Below are 25,478 nucleotides of genomic sequence, written 5' to 3'. Positions count from 1 at the left end.
GTCTATTGCTGCTGTTGTTTTAATTATGCCATTAAAGGTTGTTATTATTATTGTTGTTGTTGTTGTTATTATTATGTCTGTCCCTGACTTCAAATCAAATGAATAAACAGCGGGCAGATGTCAACCCCCTTGTTCAGGGATTTAATTCTGGGTTCATTACCTCTTGTTTAGAGTGTGACTTTATGATTTTTTCCAAAGCACTGACACAAACCATTTCCATAATCTCTCTATTAACGGGGCGATTAGGGGAGGGGCTGCCTCTCAGCTGAAAGGATCAGTCGGGGGTTGTAATGCGCTTTTGAAATGAGAGGTTATAATTCTCGTAACCTCCGTCCTCGTTTCCTGGCTGCCACCATCGCTCATTCCAGCTTGTCATTTCTAGTGGAAGACATAAACATTTTTGTTAACAAGGGGGTAAACACCCTCATGCACCGTCTCCCAATATCAGTGCCCTCTGTGGTTTTAGCAACACAAAAGCAGGCTGAAATGTAACCAGTGAAGTACAGCTGGTGTAGCACAAAGAATCAGCCAGAAAGGAAGGCATCTGTCATTCAAATGAGGCTATTGTTTGTGACAATAGTTGGTTTCACTCTCAATTGCCACGCCCCCCCCCCCCCAGCACCTGGGACTCTTTCTTCTCACTTTCATCCTCAAGGCCGATGAACAGCCCCTCCCCCCTCCCAAAAAAGCACGCAGGTTCTCCACAGGCAGACGGTGATTCACACGTGCTCATGGGCTCCATGTCTTCTGGCTTGGAGAAACTGCGGCTCCATTGGCCCAGGACAGCTTTACTGGGGTTGTCATCCAGCGGCAAGGAAAAAAACTCTGAACATGCTCCGAGTCCTCCTCTATTACACGAAAGCCCTACCAATCAGAGGTGGCTCTGAGAGCGAACCTTGATTAACGGAAGCTGAAGGACTGAGAGGGGCCCGGCACGTGGCTGGGCTTACATGAGGGCATCTAGCTCTGGCGAGGGAAATCCCTGGAAGTTTGGGGGTTGGAGCCCAGAGAGGGTGGGGTTGGGGAGAGACTTCGGTGGGATATAATGTCACGGAGTCCACCTTCCAAAGTGAGAACGGGGGCCTGGGTGTGGCCCCCTCCTTTTCATCCCCTCCCAAGTGGCCTTTTTTCTCCAAGGGAACCGATCTCTGTAACCTGGCGAACAGGTGTAATGATGGGAGCTCACCTGCCCCCACCTGGAGACCAGCAGCCCTTTCATCTGTCTCCCACCACCTCCAGTAGCCATCCTGAGGATTCTTTTACTGACAGGCAGTGAATGACGAGTAACATCAGAAGGGCCAGAAGCGCCAGCCGGCTGCAGTCAAGCGTTAGCTGCGGAATTTATTTCCAGAATTAGACATTTCCTAATTGAAGCCCCGTTAAATAAAAAGGCAAACAATTACTACAACATGGCCAGCAACTGGAGTAGGGATACTTTACCCGAGTGTCACACTCCCTCCGAGACACGATGTTGCGGACTACTGTATCTCATCATCCCCTGCCAGCGAGGTGCTGGCAGGGGATGATGGGAACTGTAGTCCATAACCCCTGGAGGGCCGCGAGTTTGACACCTGTTGCTTATCTCCTGTGTGAGGGAAGAACTTTCATCCCTTGTAGCCCGTGGGGTCGAGGGGGGAGGGGGCGCCCCTGGGGGTTTGATGGGGGCTTCCCGCTCCCCACAGGCGCCCCATAATTTGTGCCCTGTAATCAGGATCTGATGGGATCACTTTAATTTTGGAGTCCTCTCCCTTCTGTTGCAAGCTCCCCATGCCTCTTCTGCCAGGGATGGGGTAGGTGAGGCGGTTGGCCCAGGCCATATCTGCCCCCCCCCCCCCCCCCTTGTGGCTGAAAAGGATAACGGGATGGAGAGGCGGGCTCCTGGTCGCGGATGAAGCCGAAATCCTAACAGCCCCCCCCCCCCGCCTAATCCCTCGGCCACCTGCGGCCCCCGCCCCCTCCCCCCCGCGAGGCTCAACCCGGCTTTAGCGAGGGACGCGGCCTCGGGGGCCCCAGCCCCTGCGCTCCTTGCGCCCCCCCTCCCCGCCGAGAGAGGGCCCCGGCCCCACTGCTCCGAGGCCGCCCCTGCGCTCCTTGCGCCCCCTCCCGCCAGGGCCCCCCCCCCCCGGGCCGCGCGGGGATCGGGGTGGCGGGGGGGGGGGGGACTCCGTGAGACCGGCGCTTCTTGGCCCCGGCCGGCGTTGCTCCCCCGCTCAAGGCTGCCCAGCCCAGGGCCAAAGAGCCAGGGCCAAAGGGGGGAGCGCCGGGCGGAGGGGGGTCAGCCCGGGTGTCACTGGCGCGTCTCCTCCGCGCCGTCGTCGTCGCCGCCGTCGGGGGGCCGGGCCGGGAGCGCCTTCCTTGGCGCGGGGCGCGCGCTGGCGGGGGCGGCGCGTCGGGGGCGCGCGGGGCTGCTCCGGCCGGCGGGCGCGAGAGGGAGAGGGAGCGCACGTGGGGCGATGGCCGGGCGGAGGGCGGGCGGCGGCGGCGGCGGCGGGGCGCACTGAGGCGGCTGCAGGATGACGGGCGAGGGGCGGCGGCGGCGGCGGCTGCTGTGGGCCGCGCTGCTGCTGCTGGTGGCGGCGGCGGCGGCGGCGGTCGGGCGCGCGGGAGCCAGCCACCTCTTCAGGCGTGAGTGTCCCGGGACGCGGCGCCACCAGGCGGGCCCAGCTGCATTGCGGCAGCCGGGCCGGCGGCGGGTGCGGCGGCTGCCGGCTGCCCGGGGGACCCTCGTTGGGCTCGCCGCGGGGGGATCGGAGCGGCCGGGGGCAGCCGGACCTCCCTCGGGCGCTTGCCGGCCGAGCGCAGCCTGCGCCGGGCTGGGAGGGGGGGCTGGGCCCGCGTGGGTCGGGGGTCCCTGGGAGCGCCTCGGCCTCGGTTTCCGTGGTCCCCGCTCCTGGCCGCGACCCCCAGGGTGCGCCGGTCCCTCTGCAGTGAAAGGCCCGGGCGGGCAGGAACGGGGGCCCAGCCTGGCGGGGGCGGGCTGGAGGTCCCGGGCGGGGCCCCTTCCCCTGGGGCGGCGGCCCGGCCCGATGACCTTCAGGACGCAGAAGCGGGGGAACGCCCGGGAGGGGCCGGCCTGCAGGCATGATCCGCGGGCCCGCGCGAGGCAGACAGAGCCCCCCCCCACCCCGGACTGGCCGTCCAGTTGGGCCCCTTCCTGGGGACGCGACGTGGGTCTGGGTGGGGTCGCCGCCGCTCGGGGCACCAGCGCGGCCCTTGGCAGCCTCGGGAAAGTACACGAGGGGCTGCTGGAGATCGACCGGGGGGGGGGGGGGGGGGGGGGCCGACGGGGCGCGGCCCTGGAATGACCCCGAGCGAGGCCCCCCGCGGAGCTGAGTTTCTAAGGGACGGGAAAGGGTGGGAGGAGGAGGAGGAGGAGGAGGCCACCCAGCTGGAAGGCGCAAACGAGCCGTGCAGGTGAGCCAGGTGCGCTTCTGCCCCACCTAGAAACCCCCCCCCCCCGTAATTTGAGTCCGATCCCTCCGGTCTTCTCTGGTGTAAGCGTCCCGGGAAAGTTATGGCCGGGGGTGGGGGATGTAGGGTTAGGGTGGGGCCAGGAGGGCCGTTGGACCGGGAGCTTCCATTGCCTGCTCAAAGGGAGTGCCGGCCGCTGGCGCTGCAGTTCAGGTCTGCCTGCCTGCCTGCCTGCCAGTCCAACGGGTACTAACAGGAGGGTGGGAGAAGCCGGTCTGGGAAGGCGGCTGAGGATAGAGATGGGGGGTCGCTGACTCTGTTGTGGGAGAGAAACAGCCTCAATATTTGTTCCCTGCCTTGGAACCAAGAGATGCTGATTCTTGTCTCAGACTCTGATGTAGACCTGCTCTCTCTCCCAGCACTGAGTTGGTGGTGCTTAACAGACTGCTGGGGTCAGCATTGCCTGGTATGCAAAGAAGAGGGAGGGGCGGATGAGTGGTCAGCTCAGGTGGAATGACAGGTTAAGGGCCCGTCATCCTCTTGTCTGCCCCTTCCACTGATGCTCTCTTTTCTTCTCGGAAGCATCCTCATAGTCAGCCAGGTAGCGAGAGACTCTCTGTCTCTCAGCTTTCTTGTCTGAAAATGTAGTTCTCCAGTAAATGTTTACCTTTTACCTTTAACCAGTGTGTCTGCCGCTTTTCTGCCAACAAAGACCGCTTCCGTTCCCCTTCAGTGTTTTGGGCCTGTGCAATTAAATACTTCTTTTTCTGCCCTGAGATGTTTGGGGGTTTAAATCCTCGTGCGCCTCGATCGCAGCTACTGGGAGAGATGAGAATGGAGGCTTGTCTGGTTATCTGGTGGTGGTTTAAGGGCATCTTTCACATGCTCAGAGAAGCACGTTCCTTTACTCAAGCGTGCAGTGTGGGACTGTCTTTCCTCCTCTGGGGCTGAAAGCCCTCCTGAGGCGAGGCCAGCGCTAGCAGAGGGAGCACCCCTCCAGCATCACTAAGCACCTTTTCTGCTCAGCATTCTCGCTTCTCACAGCCGACGGAAGGAAAACGCAGAGAAGCAAACAGGAGAAGAAAATACGGCTGTGGGGAGACAGGAGCGTGCGAGGGAGGAGCCAGTCTGGTGGCACCTTGAAGGCAGAGACGTTTATTGGGGCAGAAACATTTGGGAGCCGGAGGATGCTGGCCGGGTCCAGCCGGTGGCAAAAGCCAGCTCCAGAGATCACACTCCCAACTGCCTCCCCTTTTTAATTTGTTTAATTAATTAAGGGATTAAAAAAAACAAGCAGAGGCTGGCCGCCATTCAGAGGGAGGGCAGGCGGGCGTGGCGTGGCGTATCTCTGTAGGGGCTGTGATGTTGGAGGCTGCCCTGCCTTTGGGGCTGGGCTATAGAGGCTGCTTCCATCCCCAGATGATTCTTCCCTGCTGGCTGAGAAGACCTTTAAGGCCATCCCCTCTGCCGCTGGGAGACCCCTCCCAGCCTCTTGACCAGGGGTCCCCAAACTACGGCCCGGGGGCCAAATGTGGCCCCTGAAGGCATTTATCCGGCCCGCCAGGCGTTGCGGCGATGGCTCCATTCATGTGCAGTGGGGGCTCAAGGGAAGGGAGGAACGGCCCCAACGGCTGTTGATTTACAGATACATGATGGCACCCCAAGTCTCCATGAATTTTCTGACCCAGAGTTGGAAACCTTATATGTGGCAACGCCTGCTCCGCCCTTTCCTCTCAGCTACTCCATGTGTTGCTCTCAGGCTTTGTGTTCCGCCTCACTCCCATTGGCATCAGCCAGGCTGGCGAATCGCTCGCTGGCTGCTAGGGAGGAAGAACCCAGGAAGATACCTGATCCTGGGTTAGATGGAATGCTTCATTGGGAAAGTTCTGCTTTTTTTAACAGGGAAGGTATTACAGCCTCCCAACAATATTTGGAGCCCACCCTGTGTACTTGACATACTTTGGTCACTATTTCTAAAATAGACCATGACAGAAAGGCTGAAAGGTGAAATCAGCATTTTAATCATTTGTGCATAGGAATTTGTTCATAGTTTTTTTAGTCCGGCCCTCCAACAGTCTGAGGGACAGTGAACTGGCCCCCTGTTTAAAAAGTTTGGGGACCCCTGCTCGTGACTCTTCATAGCTCTGTCCCTGTAGCATGCCAGCGCTTCCAGTATTCCAGCCATGTTCTACCTCCAGCTTCCCTTTTTAAGTGGAGCTGGCCAACCTTTTGGCCGAGGAGTTACAAGGAGGACCGAGCAGCCAACGCCTTTTCCTTTATAACACCGCAATGAAAAGTGCTAGAGAGACTTCGTAGTTTCCAGCTTACATTTTTGTAAACTAAGTATAGATTGCTATAATACCGTGTTTCCCCGAATATAAGACAGTGTCTTATATATAAGACAGTGTCTTATATTAATTTTTGCTCCCAAACATGCGCTATGTCTTATTTTCAGGGGATGTCTTATTTTTCTGTGTTCTGTTCCGTCGGGCATGCTTCCAAACGAAAACTTTGCTACGTCTTACTTTCAGGGGATGCCTTATATTTGGGGAAACAGGGTATTACAAGTGGGAACCTACAAGGGTTTGCAGGAGACACCTCATTTCCCCTCTCCCCACTATTTCCTCTTTCTATTTCCTGAAAACCCCATCCAGGAGTCTGCAACCTGTGGCTCTCCTTGATACTTCGCTATCCAATTGGCCATGCTGGCAGGGGCTGATGGGATTTGTAGTCCATGAACATCTGGAGAGCCACAGGTTGCAGACCCCTGTACTAATAGAATGAGTGTTATGGTGGCTTCCCTTCAGCCAATTGACCATGCTGGCAGGGGCTGATGGGAGTTGTAGTCCATAACATCTGGAGTGCCAAAGGTTCGCCACCACAGCCTTAAGACTTAACAGGAGCTGAAATTAAACACTTTATCTTACCAGGCGTGTGTGTGTGTGTGTTGTCTACTGCATGAAAACAAGCTAGCGCAAATAAATAGCGTGAAGGTGTAAATGGTTCAGTTGTTGTGTGATTAAAATCTAGGATTCCTTTAGTCAGCCCCTGTTCTGTGAACAACTGTGCTAACGGTGAAGTCAGTCGTCAGACATCGTGTTTCCCAGGAAAGTCATTGAAGTGATCCCTGACATTCTCAATAGTTTCGCTGTTCATGCTGGACATGCCTTTAGACCCTTGTCGCAAAGTGTACGCAGTAGCATTTAAGCATCCTTGATACTGAGTTCTTGCCTCTTGTACAAGACTAAAAGCTCTGTTTTCGGTTTGTCTTTCTGCATCTTCGGAAAGGCCTCTGTTGTTTCATGCAGTGCTTGTTCTGGGAATTTCAATGTATGTGCTTCAAACAAGCTCCAGTGTATACACATGTTGCGCTGGTAAAATGTTTGGTGGACTCATGTGAACTATGACTGTATGGGGTGCTGTGTGGTTTCCGGGCTGTATGGCCGTGTTCTAGCATATTCTCTCCCTGACATTTCGCCTGCATCTGTGGCTGGCATCTTCCAGAGGATCCTCTGAAGATGCCGCCAGCCATTCAGATGCAGGCTAAAACGCGTCAGGAGAGAATTTTCGCTAAGAATCGGCCAGAGAGTCCTTCTAAAACCACAAGCGAACAGCTCTATTACCGTAGTGATTCCGGCTGTGAAAGCCTTCGACAATACATATGACTGTATGTTTGGTTACATCTTGGTACCTATCTGCTGTTCCGTGGTCGTGTGGGGCGGGGTCTTGTGTCTGCTCAAACAAAGAAACAGAGTTAACTTTATAACTTCAGATGTATGCGCTCGCTAACATGTAAGCAATGGCTGTCTGACTGACCAATAGCTAATCAATAGATCAGGCCATAAACAGTGACCTCAGCAACTTGTTCACATACAAAATTAACCCTTTTATAAATAGAAAATGCCCACCTCCTTCTGGATCTGCAGGGGGACAGCTAAATGTCTTGAGTGAAATAGACATGTGGAAAGGGAGGGATTCTCTCTTGGTTCACTCTAGGCTCATTCCGCACATGCAGAATAATGCACTTTCAAACTGCTTTCAGTGCTCTTTGAAGCTGTGCGGAATGGCAACATCCACTTGCAAACAGTTGTGAAAGTGGTTTGAAAACGCATTATTTTGCGTGTGCGGAAGGGGCCTCTGTTGCATAGGTCTGGTTCTGAGTAGGAGAATAATGGGTTTTAGGGAGACCAGGCATTCCCTGGGGCTTTGGTAACCCTAACACACAGGTGTCAAACTCACGGCCCTCCAGGTGTTATGGACTACATTTCGCATCATCCCCTGCCAGCATCATTCTGGCAGGGGATGATGGGAACCGTAGTCCATAACATCTGGAGGGCCGCGAGTTTGACACCTGTGCTTCTCCGTCTGAGAGCATCCCTGACAGGTCAACTTTTTTTCCTTCCCCTCCCTGGGAAAAAAGAACACAGGCCTGATCAGTCAATTACTATAGATCCATTGGCCAATCAGGGACTGGGAGGGAGCCATAAGGACAGCTACTTCTGCCCAGCAAAGGAATGTACTGGTGTGGGCGGGCCTGTCTTAAAGGGGAAGAGCTGAATTACACAAAGTCAAGGCAGAGACTGATTTTATAGCTGCCCCCAAGTTGCCCCCATATCTCTGACGAAGGCAGCGAAGAGGGGGGCAGCAGGAGGGGGTTTGGGGCCTCCTGACCCCTCTGCCCGCATGGGCCTAGTGCCGTGGTGGCGAACCTTTGGCACTCCAGATGTTATGGACTACAATTCCCATCAGCCCCTGCCAGCATGGCCAATTGGCAGGGGCTGATGAGGAGAGTCCTCAACATCTGGAGATGCCAAGGTTCTTTCCTAATGGCCTGAACGAGTGGGTGTTGTGCTGCCCTCTGATGTGATATCTGAGACATGCTTGCTTCCACACCGGCTCCATATCTTTTTTCGGGGTCTTCTCAGCTTCCTGTGCACTTCCTGCGCACCGCAGTGGCGCAGGAGGTTAAGAGCTCGTGTATCTAATCTGGAGGAACCGGGTTTGATTCCCCACTCTGCCGCCTGAACTGTAGAGGCTTATCTGGGGAATTCAGATTAGCCTGTGCACTCCCACACACGCCAGCTGGGTGACCTTGGGCTAGTCACAGCTTCTCGGAGCTCTCTCAGCCCCACCCACCTCACAGGGTGTTTGTTGTGAGGGGGGAAGGGCAAGGAGATTGTCAGCCCCTTTGAGTCTCCTGCAGGAGAGAAAGGGGGGATATAAATCCAAACTCTTCTTCTACTTCTTCTTCTCTCCTTTTCGACACTTTCCTTCCTTCCCTGTTTTCTGACTGTCTCTCTCTCTCCCCCTCCGCTGCCTTCTTCTGATGGTGTTTCAGCAGCGGATTGTGATGAGGTCAGAACGGGGAAGGGGGGTCCAGCACCAGCGTGCCTCCCTCCCAAATGCAGTCTGTTGTGTGCAGGTTTATGGATTCCGCCAAACTGGCGTCAGCTGGATTCCCCTGTCAGATATTTATTTATTTGTTTGTTTGTTTGTTTATTATTAGATTTAATATACCGCCCTATCCCCGAAGGGCTCAGGGCGGTGCACAAAAACATCATGTAAAAAAAATCAAATATAAAAACATAAATACAATATAAACAGCAATTTTAAGCTAAAACAGCGCCTCGCGAAATCCTTACATGACCCTCGATGATGTTAGGGACTCATAGTAAGCAGGGGAGGGCGCTGGGGCACCTTCAGATGCTGGTCCAGTAAAGGTAGCTAAGATTGCCCACCCCAATATGTTTCTGCCTGGACAAATACAAGTCACTTTGAGTCCTGAAAGTTTTCTTGGACGATTAGAAAAGAGGAGTTGGTTTTTATACACTGCTTTTTCTCTCCTCTAAGGAGTCAAAGAGGCTTAGAATAACCTTCCCTTCCTCTCCACACAACAACCATCTTGTGAGGTAGGTGGGGCTCAAAGAGTTCCGAAAGAGCTGTGACTGGCCCAAGATCACCCAGGAGGCTTCAGGTGGAGGGAACTAAACCCAGTTCTCCAAGTTAGAGTCTGCTGTTCTTAACTGCTACATCACACTGATTAAAGATCTTCCCAACTGCACCATCCCCCCAATCAGTGGCGTACCTAGGCAAACTGGAGCCCTGGGCAAAACCTGAGTTTGATCCCTGCCCCATGGGCAGCCGCCCTCCCGTACCATGACCAAGCAATGATTTTTTTACACCAGGTCGTTTCAAAGTCACCATCACATTATAGAACATGCCCCAACTCACAAATCTGAACACAGCAATGGGCCATGCCACACAGCAGAAATATTTTTTTTGAAAACAATTTCAAAATGCTTTCAAAATATTTTGTTACTGCTATGAAAACATTTTATGGTGTTGTATCCAGTCCCCCCAATGGTGGAAACAGCATCACTTTCAATGTTGTTTAAACTGGGAAGCCCAGATTCTCCCTTTAAGGTGGATTTAAAAGGAGAATCTGGGCTCCCTAGTTTAAACAAGTGATGCTGGAATCCACCCCCAAACAGCATCATTTTCAATGTTGTTCAAACTAGGGAGCCCAGATTCTTCTTTGAAATCCACCTTAAAGGGAGAATCTGGGGTCCCCTGTTTAAACAACATTGAAAGTGATGCTATTTTGCGGTGGATTTTCCCCCACCCTGAAACAGCATCACTTTGAATGTTTAAACTGGGGATTTCAGATTCTCCCTTTAAATCCATGCCAAAGGGGGTGGATTTAATAATAATAATAATAATAATAATAATAATAATAATAATAATAATAATAATAATAATAATAATAATAATAACCTTTATTAGGCATTGAGAGAATAAAAGAAAGAAAGAAAACAAGCATTGGCAGGAAGGGGGTGGATTTAAAAGGAGAATCTGGGGAAACTTAGAGGGTGCCTGCTGCCAGGGGTGCAATTATTAAAGATAGCAGCACCACAATTTCAGCTAATCTTTGTGAGCCCCTATTCACGATACCTCCCAGGTTTGGTGAAGTTTGGTTCAGGGGGTCCAAAGTTATGGACCCTCAAAGGTGTAGCCCCCATCTCCTATTAGCTCCTATTGGAAACAATGGGGGATGGGGCACTACTTTTGGGAGTCCATAACTTTTGGATAAGCAATTCCCTAAACTACAAACCTGTCTCGTGATATCATCAGTGAGGAGTCTCTCCCTGAAAAAATCCCTGAAAATTGTGGTTGCTGCTAGCCTAAAACTCCGCCCCCTGCAAGGCCAAAAGCGGAAAAACACTGAAAATACAAAAATCCCATGAAACAGAACCTGCATTTATGTATGCGCCCTCCACTCAAGGGGGGGGCGCCCTGGGCAACTGCCCACTTTGCCCAATGGGAGGAACACCTCTGCCCCCAATGATTCATTTATCTCAAACATATATGTGAGGGAGGCTCAAGCCCCAAGGTAGTCATTATATGGCAGCATCCAAGGAAATTGGTGGAAAATGTCATTAAAATAGAATTATGAATTACATAGGGGTCATTTATGCCCTGCAGTGAGGCTACATTTCCTTTAGCTCAGATTTTTCCACTGTGCACACATTTTCACCTTTTCCAAACTCACCAGGCCACAGATCAGATAATCCCTGCAGTTTGCAGAGCTGGGTAAAGTGCAGCTTTCCTCCTGCCTGTGCAGTGAAAGCAAGCAGGCCAATGCGGGTTGGCCTTCTTTTGTGTTGTCCACTCCTCCCTACCTTCCCCCGCCCACTCAGGAACAGTTCTGTCTGCTCCAGCATTTCTGGGAGATCGATTGGGCTTCTTTTTTCCCCGATTGTGACACTTTTGGTCTATTGCAGGAAAAAAATGAGTAGCAGTTGCAGGTAGAATGATGGCAGGGCTCGGAGGAATCATAACAATAACCTGCAGGAGAGAAAGGGGGGATATAAATCCAAACTCTTCTTCTTCTTTAGTAACGTTCCATTGGAGTGCCAAAATCAAATGTCTGGGCAGGGCTTATATGGCATAGTATTGCTAACTGTTGGAATCTATAACAGTATGGGTGGCCATCCTTTGTTTAGAGTTAAAGGCTCTTGACTTAAGCATCATGGATATTCAGACTAAGGTGAGTAGATTTTCTAAGCAAGGGCTTTCAAGCAAATTTACAGTAGAACAAGAGTTGTAGAACAGGAGTTTGTGCTTCCTCGCATGCACACTAACACATGCAGGGAAGCCCCACTGCAAAGCAAACAGCCATAGGGTAAGTACTGCGTATGCCTAAAGCACAGGTGTCAAACTCACGGCCCTCTAGATGTTATGGACTACAGGGGATGATGGGGACTGTAGTCCATAACATCTGGAGGGTCACGAGTTCAACACCTATGGCCTAAAGGGATGGAGGAACAGCTCCTACTGAGAAAGAATCAAAATGGTGTCAGTAAAAGGAAAGCTTTTTTGTCAACCTTTTGATGTTTTTGAGAGGGACAAAACTCAAGAGCAATAATAGCCTGGGTTTTGAAAGACAACCACTTTGCAGAGGCTCCAAAGTAATCTTAGCAATCATGAGATATGAGAACAGGTTCCTGTTGTGGATTAGAAGCCAGTTATATGATAGGAGCAGGAATAAATGCACAGTTCTTGCAGTGGAGGGAAGTGAGCAGGTGGGGTCACAAGGGATCCGCACTGGGGCTAATGCTGTTTGACGCCTCCATAAATGCTTTGGAATTGGATTGAGCTACAGAGCGGGGAGGTTTGCAGACATCGAGGTCTTTAAGGTAATGGAACCAAAGTGGATTCTGAAGAGCTCAAAAAGGATCTCTTCAAACTGAGTGAGTGTGCAGCAGTGTGGCAGTTGATGTTTAAGCATAAGCATTTTATTGTCATTGTGCACGCACAACGAAATTTACAGTAATGTATGTGTACATTGGGGGGGAATAATTCGTTAAAATATATACTGATTGTGCTGTACTATGCTTAGAAACTGGTCAGAACCTACTTGAAACAAGAGCATGGCTGAATACATTCAAGTATTGGATCAAATTATGTTTTAACTCTGATGTGCACAGTTTAATATACCAGACCTATTTGCCTCCGAATGGTATCAACTTCTCAAATAAAAAATTTACTCAATAGGTTTATTACTTGAAGATCTCTGTATGCTGACACCCAGAGAGATTTTCCGAACCTTAAAAAGTAGACTTCTAGAACAGGAATATCGTATCTTATTGGGGCAAGCAAATAAATCATACTTACCCCTCTCTGTCGGAATAATACCAGAACAGGGGCACATAGCCAAATATCTTGAATTATTAACTGAACCCCAACAGAGATGGATTATCACAAGGGCCAGATCCAATACCTTCCCATCGGCCATTACAAAGGGTCGTTACTTATCCATCCCTCTCCAGGATCGGGTTTGTCCACACTGTAAAAATCAAGCGGAGACTCTTGCTCACATTATTCTTGACTGTTCGAGATATGTGGGCATTAGGAATTTCTCTCCCAGGCTGGCCCTAGACAAATCTGAAAGAGACTCTGACAGTTCTGTTGTGGAGTTTCTGTTAAACAATGCAGATGTCATGCTCTTGGAAAAAGTAGCAAAATTCCTTTTACAAGTGACAGAATTTTCTAAGTAATGTATCCTGCTATATACAGTCTTCCTGTCTGCGCTTTGAATGTACTCTTGATTTGTATTTCAAAAATGTCTGGCAACGCTCTAGAACCTATTTTTAAATGCCGAATAAAGGTGGTTGTTGTTGTTATATACTGATTGAGGAAAGGAAATCTTGGAATCATAGTGGATGGCTTGGTTAAAATATTGACAGCGCTGAGAGGACAAATTCTGTGATAGGACTTATTAGGAAAGGGGCAGGAAACGTAATGGCTGGCAACGCAGCACCTTCTGCCACGTGGCTGCATTTGGAAAACTTGAATACCATTAAGAAACTTTGAAGGGGGAGACCACCATTGCGTTCTTCTTCACTGCTGTTGAGGCTGGCTGAATCTCTCCAGAAAAATTGCTTGTGGTAATTTGTGGTGATCCGATTTATTTATGGCATCTAGTTTGGGAATCAGCTGTGATAATTTTGTAAGGTTATTTGCTAATATTTCTTAGAATCATAGAGGTGGAAGAGACCACAAGGGCCGTCAACACCCTTCCGTGCAGAAACACGCTCCCAACTGTCAGACTTCAGTCCAAAATAAAAAAACTGTAGATGGTTAGCTGTCGTTTTTATTGGGAATGCTAAAGATCAGGAACAGAAATTGACGATTCTGAAGATCACAAGCAAAGCTTGGGCTTATATTCCCCTGTCCCCCCCCCCCCCACACCCCAAAAGGCGCCAACCCGTTCCCACAGGATCAAAGTGAAAGTACAGAAGGCATTGCACACATATAGGGATATGAGCTAAACCAGGCCCCCAAGGCCGACTGGTGGACAGAGGAGAGGAAATATCCCTCACCTTGAGTATTCCTCCCCCCTGTCAAACCTAGGGCCATTCTGACATTAACATGTGTTCATCCAACCTCTGTTTAAAAACCTTCAAAGAAGGAGACTCCACCACTCTCCTAGGTAGTGCATTCCACTGTCCAACAGCCCTGACAGAAAGTTCTTCCTAATGTTTAGGTGGAATCTCTTTTCCTGCCCCTTGAATCCATCACTCCGTGTTCTAGTCTCTGAGGCGGCAGAAAACAAGCTTGCTCCCTCTTTGGCATGGCATCCCTTCAAATACGTAAACATATCCATCATGTCCTCCCCTTAAGCTTTGCTTCTCCAGACTAAACATCCCCAGCTCCCTAAGCCTCTCTTCATAGGGCATGGAGTCCAGACCTTTTACCATTTTGATTGCCCTCCTCTGGACAGGTTCCCACTTGTCAATATCCTTCTTGAATTGCGGTGCCCAGAACTGAACACAGTACTCTAGGTGAGGTCTGACCAATGCAGAGTAGAGTGGTACAATGACTTCCCTCGATCTAGACACTGTATTCTTATTGATGCATCCCAGAATTGCATTGGCTTTCTTGGCTGCCATATCACACTGCTGACTCATGTTCAGTTTGTGGTCTACCAAGACTCCCAGATCCCTTTCTAAAAATAAGATAAACTTTAATGTCATTGTGCCCGCACAATGAAAATACAAACATCCTCTGATGCACAGTTCTACAGTCCTCACAATCCCCTTCCAACCATCCATACACAGCCACATCAACATGACACCATGGAGTTCAGCATAGCCACAGCTCTAGAGTAGAAGCTGTCTCTGAGCCTATTTGTCCTTGTTTTTATGGTCCTATACTGTCTGCCAGATGGTAATATTTCAAAAAAAGAGTATGCAGGGTGAGACGGGTCTTTCAGAATATTCTGAACTTTCTTCAAGCAGCGGGAATTATAGAGTTCTTCCAAAGAGAAGAGATGCCAGCCAATAATTCTCTGGGCAGTAGTGATCACCCTATGGAGCGCCTTCCTATCTGCCACTGTGCACTTGCAGTACACTGTTCACTTGCAGTGGCGGAGCTACAAGTGGATGGGTGGGGGTGCATGTTGCACCGGGGGCGTGAAAATTACCCCACCTCGCCAGGCTTGGCCCCGCCCCACCAGCCTGACCTGTTTTCAACCGGCAAAAAGCTGTTTTCTGCCTGATGGAAAAGATTTGAGGAGGGGGGTGGGGGTGCAGGGGGCGGAAAACACGAAGTGCGCCCTGGGTGCACTCCTGCCCAGCTACGTCTCTGTTTGCATGTAGTGTTGTCAAGCCAGGCGTCACCCATCCTATATCTGTGCATTTCATTTCTTTTTCTGCCTAAGCGTAGAATCTTACATTTATCTCTGTTGGAATTCACTTTGTTTGTTTTGGCCCTGCGCTCTAATCTGTCCGGATGATTTTGAATCCTGCCCCTGTCCTTCAGGGTATTAGCTACCCCTTCTGATTTTGGTATCATCTGCAAGTTGGATTAACATGCCCTCTATTTCATTATCCAGTTCATTGATAAAAAATATTGAATAGCACTGGGCCCAGGACAGAACCCTGTGGCACTCACTAGTCACTTCTCTCCAGGATGAGAGAGACTTAGTGGCCGGTGTAGATTGAGGGCCTATATTTGAGGTGTTGGTCCTATTGGTTGTCAGAGCTCTATAGAAAGAGTTAGGGTGTGATTAAAGTAACAAGAAGACTTTATTGCATTTAATGTGATTAGAGCAGGGGACTGCAACCTGCGGCTCTCCAGATGTTCATGGACTACAATTCCCATCAGCCTCTGCCACCACGGCCAATTGGCCATGTTAACAGGGGCTGATGGGAACTGTAGTCCATGAACATCTGGAGAGCCGCAGGTTGCAGACCTCTGGATTAGAGAATACATTAAACCCCAACCCAATTTGTCTTTAACACATGACCAGGAGCTCACCTTTAAAATTGTGCGTGTGGGGGTGTGCAAATGGGCTCTGAAGCACACTGTGGGACAGGAGGCCAATCGTTAGTCCCTTGCTTTTACACAGCACCCTTTTACGGGCAGAAAAGGGTTGTGAGGAGAAGGCCATTTGCCTTACTGTTTGTTCCATATGTCTGGTCAGCAGGCAACCAGCGTGATCCCCTCAGCCCTTTTCTGCTCATGGGGCACAAGGGAGAGAATGATGAAGCTCCTCCTGCCTCTGTGTGTGCTGGGAAGCTGATTTGCGCACACGCACGCACGCACACACACACACACACAGAGTTAGGTCGCAACCCTGAGTTGGGTTGAGCTTTCCCCCACACCAAGTTGGGTCTGCAACCTGCGGCTCTCTAGATGTTCATAGACTACAATTCCCATCAGCCCCTGCCACCAGGGGCTGATGGGAGTTGTAGTCCATGAACATCTGTAGAGCTGCAGGTTGCAGACCCCTGAACTAATCAGACCCCTTGTTCCCCCTGACTAATGTCGCTGGGGTGGCTGAGGTTGTGTTGGTCACTTTCTGTAGCCTGGATCATTGTCCATAATAACTACCTTATATACTCGTGTATAAGTCTACTTTTTTGTGCAGAAAAATGCCCCCCTCGACTTATACGCGAGTGAACGGCTGAGCTTGCAGACCTGCAAAAAAGACTTGCTTTGGGGCAGCGGCTGCCATCACCACGCAAGCATCTTCACTGTGTCATGATAAGCTATCCGTGTTGAAGGAGAACCTGTGGGGACTTTTTAAAAGGGGGATCTTGTTGAGCATCTTCCCTATGAAACTCTGAAGAGATGCTGTCTGTGGGAGTTATATATTCCACTTCAGAACTTTTAAAGTTATTGTTGATACCAGACTGTTTTTTCTTTTAGCAAATAAATATTCAAAAAAAACATTTTTTATTGGTATCTATTTTTTTATTATTCGAAATTTCTTACTTCAGTAGCTGCTGCATTTCCCACTTCGTCTTATACTCGAGTCAATAAGTTTTCCCAGTTTTTTGTGGTAAAATTAGGTGCCCTTTTCGACTTATATTCGAGGTCCGACTTTATAGGCGGAGTATATACAGCAGTGGTGGCAAACCTATGGCACGGGTGTCAGAGGTGGCACTCAGAGCCCTCTCTGTGGGCACTTGCGCACAGAGTACATCATGTGGGAGGGGGGTGGAAAATCCCCACACACACACACACACATCTAAGAGCTTCAGCCTGGGCATGATCCTTTACCTGGGAGTCAGCTCGGTTGCTGGCAATGGGGCTTGCTTCTGAGTAAACCCTCATAGGATCGTGATTCACCCATTTGAAGCGTTGCACGGTCGCTTTACTAAGCTTACTCCTGAGTAACGCATGTCTCGGAGCCAACTGTTTTTTCTAAACTAAAACCTCAGTATTCAGGTTAAATTGCCGTGTTGGCACTTTGCGACAAATAAGTGGGTTTTGGGTTGCAATTTGGGTACTCGGTCTCAAAAAGGTTTGCCATCACTGATATATGGTAATTAAATTAGGAAAAAGTGAGAGTTCCTTTAGCAAATAATTATACTTCTTTGGTTCCAGGGATGTTCTCATGTGAATTGAAACAAATTGTGAGCCAACCTGTTCTGAAGAAACTCTGTCTGGCTAAAGAACATGTGGTCAGCAGTAGACCTGTGTCCAATTTCCCTGTTTAGTGTAAGGTGATTTAGTGGGTAGTGACAGAGAAACCTCAGATATACCAGATATACATCTGTGCCCACCATCCATTTCAAGGAGGTCTTAGGATTTCTGTTAGTTCTGGTGGACTACTTTCATATGGCTAAGGGCAATTTTCTTGGTTGAGTTCCTTTTTTGATTTATTCATAGCTGTATTTGGTCTAACATCTTGTTGGATTGATGCATGGGATAGTGCTCTGATGGTTTCATTCTTTCTTCCCTAGCTCCCTTCTTCTCTTGTTGGGGCAGCCGGGGTGGGGGGATACCTTAAGATTTAGAGTCATACCTGGAGGGGACATCACCCTGCCAGACATGATGCTCTAGGATTTTCCCAAAACTCTATGATGAACTGTAAAGTTTTGGTGAAGCCTGGAGTGTCATGGTTGGAGGGGTGACTTTACTTCTGCGTATTTGTCAGAAGTGATGTCGCGTCACCAGTGCAGCCTCATCCCCGGCCCCTTCCCTCTGATGCTGGTCGCCAGCCAATGGCTTGAAATCCCGTGTGGTTGCCAACCAGTTTCTGTGGAGAAACAGAATCAGTATTTCGGGATCTGGCGTGCGCAGTTCCGCAAGTGCTCATTTTGTCTCCAGTGGACATTTTGAGTAACCTTTGAGCGAGAAAGCTGTAGCTTTGGAGTTGGCAGCTGTCCGTGTGTTGAGGATCCTGGGCTCTGTTTGTCCGGCCCGTGATGCCTGGAGCACCACTTTCCCCAGTGGGGTTGTAGTGGGGCCTCCTCACGTTTCTCTGATTACAAGCAAGGGGGTGCCCCATTGCCTCCTGCACAGCTTGCCTGCCCCCACTTCTGGGTCACTGCCAGTAGTCACAAGATTGCCATCTTTGTTAAAGCTGTTCAAACTGCTGTTATATTGCTATTGGTGTCATATTAAATTGCTGTGATATCAATATTGTCATATCGACATTGCTGTGTTTTTGAAACAAAGGAAACAGAGCCAGCCGTTGTCTGAGTAGTGTGACCAGACGTCCCGCTTTTGGCGGGACAGTCCCGCTTTTAAGCAATTTGTCCCAGTCCCGCGGGGTTTTTAAAATCTCCCGATTTTTGGAAGGCTGCCGCACTGCCTTCTGGGGCGCTCCCCTTTTCCCACCCTGTGACAGGGCGGGAAACAGGGGAGCGCCCCCAAAGGCAGTGCGCTCCTGCAGCCGCGCGCGCATCCCACTTTAAAAAGGTGAAAATCTGGTCACCTTATGTCTGAGGAAGAAGAAGACTTTATTTACAGTCAATGACCAGATATATGTCTGAGGGAGGAGGCAAACTTGCCTTGGGGGAGCACTGGGGGGCTGCTTACCTGCCCCGAGGGAATCATTCTGCCTGCTCTCTCTAGTGGGGAAGCTGACTGCCAGGCGTGCCGCTGGTGGTGCTAGAGCACTGCGGCTCTGCTCTTGCTGATGTTGCAGCTGGCATCGCCTCCCCCTCCTCTCTTTCTCTCTGACCATTCTCACTCCGTCCCTCCTTCCCTCACAGAGCAGAGAGCGAGGAGTTGGGGGGGGGGCACTGGAAAAAGCAGAAACTCCAAAACGAGGGAAAACATGGGGTTTCCCCGCTCTCACTAACTGGTTGGCTTTCGGGACCTGCAGTGCCATAACACACAGTGCGTCTGCAAGGAGATCTCTGCCATGAAGGAAACGTTCCTTTTCTGTGGGGCACAGCAGAAGTGTACAATTGACCTATGCCCAAGCTTCCAGAATATTTTGTAACTGCCCTGGGCCCATGTCTTGAAAGCCTGGTGGGGTGCTGGATAACCTGGAATCAAACTTAGACAAGACAGAAGAGGTGCCAGTGGAGAAGGCGGAGATCCCAGGAGAGACTGAAGTGCCAACTTTAGATGTAGTAAAATTGCCGCTAAGATGAAATGAAGAGCTGAGGTGTAATTTGGAACCCAGCTTTGTTAATGGGAAACAGACTGTTGCTAAGATCTTGTCCTCTCAATCACTTTTTACTTGTCAATAATCTGTTAACTTGTCTAAACTGAGCCACGCTGAGCCGTGCACCGCAATAATCTCTTTTAATTTAAAAATGAACATTGTTGTTATTTGAGAAGTTAGTCATATTATGGTTGTCTTAACTGTGTTTTTTTTTTTTACTTTCCCTCTAAGAAAGGTCTAGTACAGTGGTGGTGAACCTTTGGCACTCCAGATGTTATGGACTACAATTCCCATCAGCCCCTGCCAGCATGGCCAATTGGTCCATAACATCTGGAGTGCCAAAGGTTCGCCACCACAGGTCTAGTAAGTATTTTGTGCTTTACATGGCCTGTTGATTACTTACAGATGAATCCTATTTTTTCTTCTTCTCTTGCTTTTGCTGTGTAATGCAAAGGAATTCGTTGTTTTGATTGGTTTGCATAATAACCTTTTTCTTAAAAAGGGCCAGGCTAGAGTCTTTAAGAATGAAACCTGGGAATTCAGAGGACCTAGTAGATGATCAAGGCAACACATCACTATTGTGTCATTGGGTAATAGTGATTAGGCACAGGAGCCCCCACACAGCACCTGTGGGTACCATAGTTCCAACTACTTCCTTCCTTGGTGGCCTCCAAGTAATTTTAGAAAGTTGGCAGGGCCAGGTAGGGCTTACTTTTTGATATTTACGGTATAATGCAGACAGTGGCTTTATGTAAAATATTTTACCTATACAAATAACATAGTAATGTTCTGAAAACTTAGAGGGAATTGATTCTGACTAAACCTGATTACAATGTACACCTAAATTGCTCAATCCACCTAAGCGGAGCATTTATGGAAATCGTCAGATCCTCCCAATTTGAATGTGTTTTTATAATTCAGATGGAAGTTGGGAACATCACTACATCAAGTTTTGTTTAGTTGTCAGAAAGCATCTCTGTTCCTATCAAAATTTGGTCAGATGCAGGGAGTTTTCGTAAGCCCTTCAGCAACAGTTCAGTTCAGAAATGGCTGGGCTGATGAGTGAAGGGCTTATGTAAAGGCTTACCGGTATCTGACTTCAGGTGGTCCAAGGCAAAGTCCCATCCAGCACCTGCCTTCCTTTGGAAATAAACCTTGGTAATGTGTATACACCGCCCTGAGCCCGACTGTGGTTGGGAAGGGCAGGATATATATTTAATAAATCATAATAATAATAATGAAAGTGTGTTGGTTCCTGTCTGGCCTTAACACTCATTTCTTCCCACTGTCCCTCTTACCACTTGGCAGGGCATTGCTCGTATGAACTGGTCGGCCCCCTCTACGCTTGGAATCTCGGCTCCTCGTCTCGGTCCAGTATTTTCCGTGCTGCCACTTTTGGCCGGCTCTATGGTGAGTTCAGCATGTGCGAAGCCCAGGGGAGAGGCAGATCCCCAGCTCCTTCAGCCTAATAGCATAAGCCTTACGGAATAAAAGAGAAGGTGATCTAAGTTTGACAGGAGTCTTCCAAAAAAAGCTTAATGCTTAAAGGAGGGTGTGGTGGCTGTGTTCATCTTCCGTACTTACCTGTGACTATCTGCAATCGGGGAGATACGTGGTCTCTAACTGCTGGGCTGCACATCTAGTTATCACTGCTAAGCAGCACTGGATGGTTGATCTTCTGCCCTGAGCTCATAGGTGAGGATGGATGACCTACAGATGGAATAGTTACTTTTATCTGAGCCTTCTAAAGTTCACTGATATGAGCCATCATCTCCTCCTATGAGAGAAGGATTATCACAGACTAACTTTTCTTGTGTGAAGGAGTCCAGACTTTTTAAATAGGGTGCAGATTTGTCCTAACCCAGATTTGTCCTAACCAAAGGGCAGCAGAGGTGGAGCTACCAGGGGGTAAGGGGGTGTGTGTTGCACCAGGCGTGAGCCTGGGGGGGATGCAAAAAAAATCAGGTTAATTTTTTTTGCATTTTTAGTGTTTTTTCAGTTTTTGGCCTGCAGGAAGCGCAATGTTTAGGCTAGCAGCACCAAAATTTCAGAGATTTGTTGGGAGACTCTCCTAATGATACCACCCAGGTTTGGTGAGGTTTGGTTCAGGGGGTCCAAAGTTATGGACTCCCAAAAGGGGTGCCCCATTGTTTCCAATGGGAGCTAATAGAAGATGGGGGCTACACCTTTGAGGGTCCATAACTTTGGACCCCCTGAACCAAACTTCACCAAATCTGGGTGGTATCATCAGAAGAGTCTCCTAAAGATACCCTGAAATTTTGGTGCTGCTAGCTTAACAATTGCACCCCTGATAGCAGGCAAACCCCAAAAGTTCCCCAGATTCTCCTTTTAAATCCACCCCCTTCAGCATGGATTTAAAGGGAGAATGTGAGGTCCCCAGTTTAACCATTGAAATAATCCACCCCAAAATAGCATCACTTTCAATGTTGTTTCAACTGGGGACCCCAGATTCTCCCTTTAAGGTGGATTTAAAAGGAGAATCTGGGCTCCCTAGCTTAAACACCATTGAAAGTGATGCTGTTGGGGGTGGATTCCAGCTATGCCTGCGGCCGCCCATGAAGAAGCCCTGCAAAACTCAGATTTTGCAACGGGCTCCATTTTCCCTAGCTGCACCTCTGAAGGGCAGCAATTGGAAGTTTGTTTTAAACTTTGCGGGGGCTGCGGGGTGGAGAAGGTGCCAGAGACCTGTGGCTGAGACCTGAGGGAGGGGTGTCGCCATGTGCATGGTTCTGCGGTGAGAGAGATGTGTGCTATATTTCTGCCCTCCCTGCTTTCTCTCTCTTGTGCAGGGGCTGGCGGCTGGTCACCTGACCCCAGCGATAAGCATCCTTGGCTCCAGATTGACCTAACCCAAAAGTGCCGCATCAATGCCATTGCCACACAAGGGACCTTCAACTCCTACAATTGGGTGACGCGCTACATCGTCTTCTATGGTGACCATCCCAATAACTGGAAGCCTTATTTCCAGCAGGGGAGCAACTGGGTGAGAGAGTAGTGGCCCTCAGCAGAGCAAGTAGCGATGCAGGAAGATGTTGGGTATTTCCCCCTCTGTGTGCATGCCTGCATGGAGGTTATCAGCAGGATGGTGCATGCACAGGTGCTGATGTGTTCCGTGCTCTTGCAGTTGTACCTTTCAAGGACTGGATTCTAGTGTGGTGCATAGACATCCATTGTGATCCCAATCCTAATCCCTACAAAAATGATTCCATTTGGCAGTTGTTATGAAACAATATGGACATCTGTATCCACAATCTGTGGTTGAGAATATGCAAAAAATGTGCAGGTTTTAAATACTATTTTATTTAGTTCGTTGCAGCATTAATTTAATGAATCCACATTTTCATGAGTTCTTGTAAGGCTGACAGCTTTAAGCAATGCTGGTGATGCTTAAAATCATTCAACATCTGTCTGTCTGTCTGTCTAATCTGTGGCTTAAAAACAGCGGCAAAGCTACAAGGGGACGGGGGTGCGTCATGCACCGGGCGCACGCCTGGGGGGCACAAAATTCAGCCAATTGGCCATGCTGGCAGGGGCTGATGGGAATTGTAGTCCATAACATCTGGAGTGCCAAAGGTTCACCACCACGGCACTATAAACTATTATTTCTTACAGGGGTCTTACAGGGCTCATACAGGCCATCTAGTACAACCCACCCCCCCTCTCGGTTCAATGTAGGATCAGCCTAAAACTAGTGTTCGTCCAGCTGTGCTTGAAGACAGATGTTTTGCTGGCAAGGAGGTGCCTCTTCACATCTTGCTTTTGTGCTTTTCTCCCGTTTAGACATTCTTTGGCAACGTGAACGAGAGCGGGGTGGTCCGCCATAACCTGCACTACCCGATCTTGGCTCGCTACCTCCGCATCGTCCCTGTGGCTTGGAATCCCCGTGGATCGATTGGCCTGCGGGTGGGCCTCTACGGCTGCTACTACCGTGAGTGACGATACAGCCCTTCTTGTTTAACTCATGCCACAGCGTGGAAATATGAACAGTTGGGACATGTGGTGTGCATGGGGCACAAAATACTAAAGGACATATGGGGAAATGGAAAACACCTGTCCCTTATTTTTAAGTGTCCACACCAAAACTGATTATTTCCTTGGGACTCTGAAATAGTATATTACAAAGATCCCATCTGCCATCATTGTTCAGTTACATGAAGAAATTTGTAGGGAAGCAGTTTGTGGAATTGGTTGTCGTGGGTTTTCCAGGCTGTGTGGCCGTGGTCTGGTGGAAGCAGTTTGGGGAATTGTTTGCTCTTTGTTATAAAAGAGAACAGAACAACAAGCCTGCTGGATCAGACCAGAGTCCATCTAGTCCAGCACTCTGCTACTCGTAGTGGCCCACCAGGTGCCTTTGGGAGCTCACACGCAGGATGGAAAGCAATGGCCTTCTGCTGCTGCTGCCACTCCCGAGCACCTGGTCTGCTAAGGCATTTGCAAACTCAGAAAACTCTGATTCATCTGATTGTTTTTCATTGGGAAAGGAGAACAGTTTGTTTCCAGATTTCTTTCAGACACGAGGAATCACCAATCAGGAACAAAATAAGATGAGAAGTGTCACTCTTGGGAGAAGATCTGTTGTTCGGAGAAATGACCTAGAGCAAGAAGGAAACCCTTCACTGCCCACGTTCTTTAGTATGACTGGCTCCCAGAATAGTCATTTCTTCCAGAAGATCTCCAGAATCCAGCAAAAGGATAGTTTTCTTATTAAATGGAAAGACAAGCAGTTCAGCGAAAACTGTCAAATACACGATTAACCGAAAAATGAGCGCGAGAATAAGTCTTTAAGTGGAAAGAATAATTTTTAATTAGATTTCATGCCATGCAACTTGGAATTGAACTGTGATGCTCCTATAAATTTATCCTTACCAGTGTCAGCTATGATGTCAATCATTCTTTGGTTTCCCTGATGCCAAGTGAAACCAGTTGACTGACCTATGAGTTGGAATTTCTCCATAGGTAAAAAATGAAGTCTCAAAGGCCGATATTGATTAATGTATTTCTAGTTGAACTATTTTGCGTTTGCTGGTTCACAGCTGATCCAACCAGTTGGGTGGTTTTGGCCACTGACCCTCCCTCTCGATGCATTTCTGTGCAGATTTTGTGCGTAGTGTCAATTAATACTTGGTAGTGATTTCAGGAATCCATGTGACATTAGCTGCCTGGACCAGAACTTCCCATTGGCCAAGTTTTGATTGAAGCTCTGTAAACAAGGGATGTATTTGTATTTTCACAGAGTCGTGTGTGTGGCGTTGCCTGGGTCCGTCCTTTATGCCATCAGAAATACATGCCAGCCACATCCATTCTGAACCAGTGTGGCACTGAGGCAGCCACAGAGGCTGGGGAAGCCCAACCTACTGGGCGAAAGGAAGAGGCTGCTCCAAGGGAGGGCAGGGCCCCTTGGAGGAAGGCCGTAGCAGCCTGAAAGGCTGTGTGAATGGACCACCTGCGGGAGAATCTCCTCCCCACCTGACAGCAGTTGAGCACAGCAGCAGGGGGAGCAGTAAGGGCCTTTGGCAGCCCTACACAAACCCTGCTGGGGTGGTGTAAGGCAAAGAAGGGGTTAAGAGAGGAACAAGGCTCAAAGAAGGGAGGGGCCATGGTGGTGTGGGCAGAGCCCCAGGGATTAAAAAGGGAGATTTCAGAAGGAGCGGGGAAAGGAAAGCCAGCTGGCTGGGAAAGGGTGAAATGGCGCAGAGAACAGAAGGGGCTTCACGGAGGAGCTGGGGCAAGATAAGGCTACCAGACCAGACCAGGGTAAGCTTAGTAGACCTGTCCCAAAACAGAGGTAAAGTTCAATCTTCTGATGTTTTGAAGGTGAAGAGAACTGAGCTTATGGACTTTACTAAATCCGAATAAAAAGACTATTAAAGAGCACCATTGCATCTGGTGTATCTCAGCTGCCTATCAAAGTCAGTTAGGACGTCCTGCTGCCTTCTGGGGAAGCCACAACCAGAAACAGAACTGCATAACTAAAAGACACAATCATGTCTTAAGCCACCCTGCAGATGGTACTCCAAAACTGATAGCTTTCTGAAAGAGAGAGAGGCCCTCCCATTGCTCAGAATTCACCTCCATTCCAATTCCACACTGACCAGAGGAAGCAATCTGAGAAGAAGAGTTTGGATTTATACCT

General features: G+C 49.4%; 1 protein-coding gene across 1 annotated transcript in view; it reads left to right on the top strand.

Annotated features, from left to right (window-relative positions):
- The first annotated feature begins 2,513 nt into the window (after positions 1 to 2,513).
- The window catches only part of CNTNAP1 (contactin associated protein 1), a 57,972-nt gene continuing 35,007 nt past the window's right edge, over positions 2,514 to 25,478 (top strand). Inside the window, exons 1-4 of the mRNA XM_048517592.1 lie at positions 2,514 to 2,625; positions 20,633 to 20,734; positions 22,135 to 22,328; positions 23,126 to 23,273. Of these exons, the coding sequence (XP_048373549.1) occupies positions 2,514 to 2,625; positions 20,633 to 20,734; positions 22,135 to 22,328; positions 23,126 to 23,273 (556 nt within the window). The remainder of the gene's footprint in view (positions 2,626 to 20,632; positions 20,735 to 22,134; positions 22,329 to 23,125; positions 23,274 to 25,478) is intronic.

Source organism: Sphaerodactylus townsendi, linkage group LG15 (genome assembly GCF_021028975.2).
Source record: "Sphaerodactylus townsendi isolate TG3544 linkage group LG15, MPM_Stown_v2.3, whole genome shotgun sequence".
Classification (NCBI taxonomy): domain Eukaryota; kingdom Metazoa; phylum Chordata; class Lepidosauria; order Squamata; family Sphaerodactylidae; genus Sphaerodactylus; species Sphaerodactylus townsendi.
Note: the sequence above shows the minus strand (reverse complement) of the source record. Positions and strands in the feature narration are given on the sequence as shown.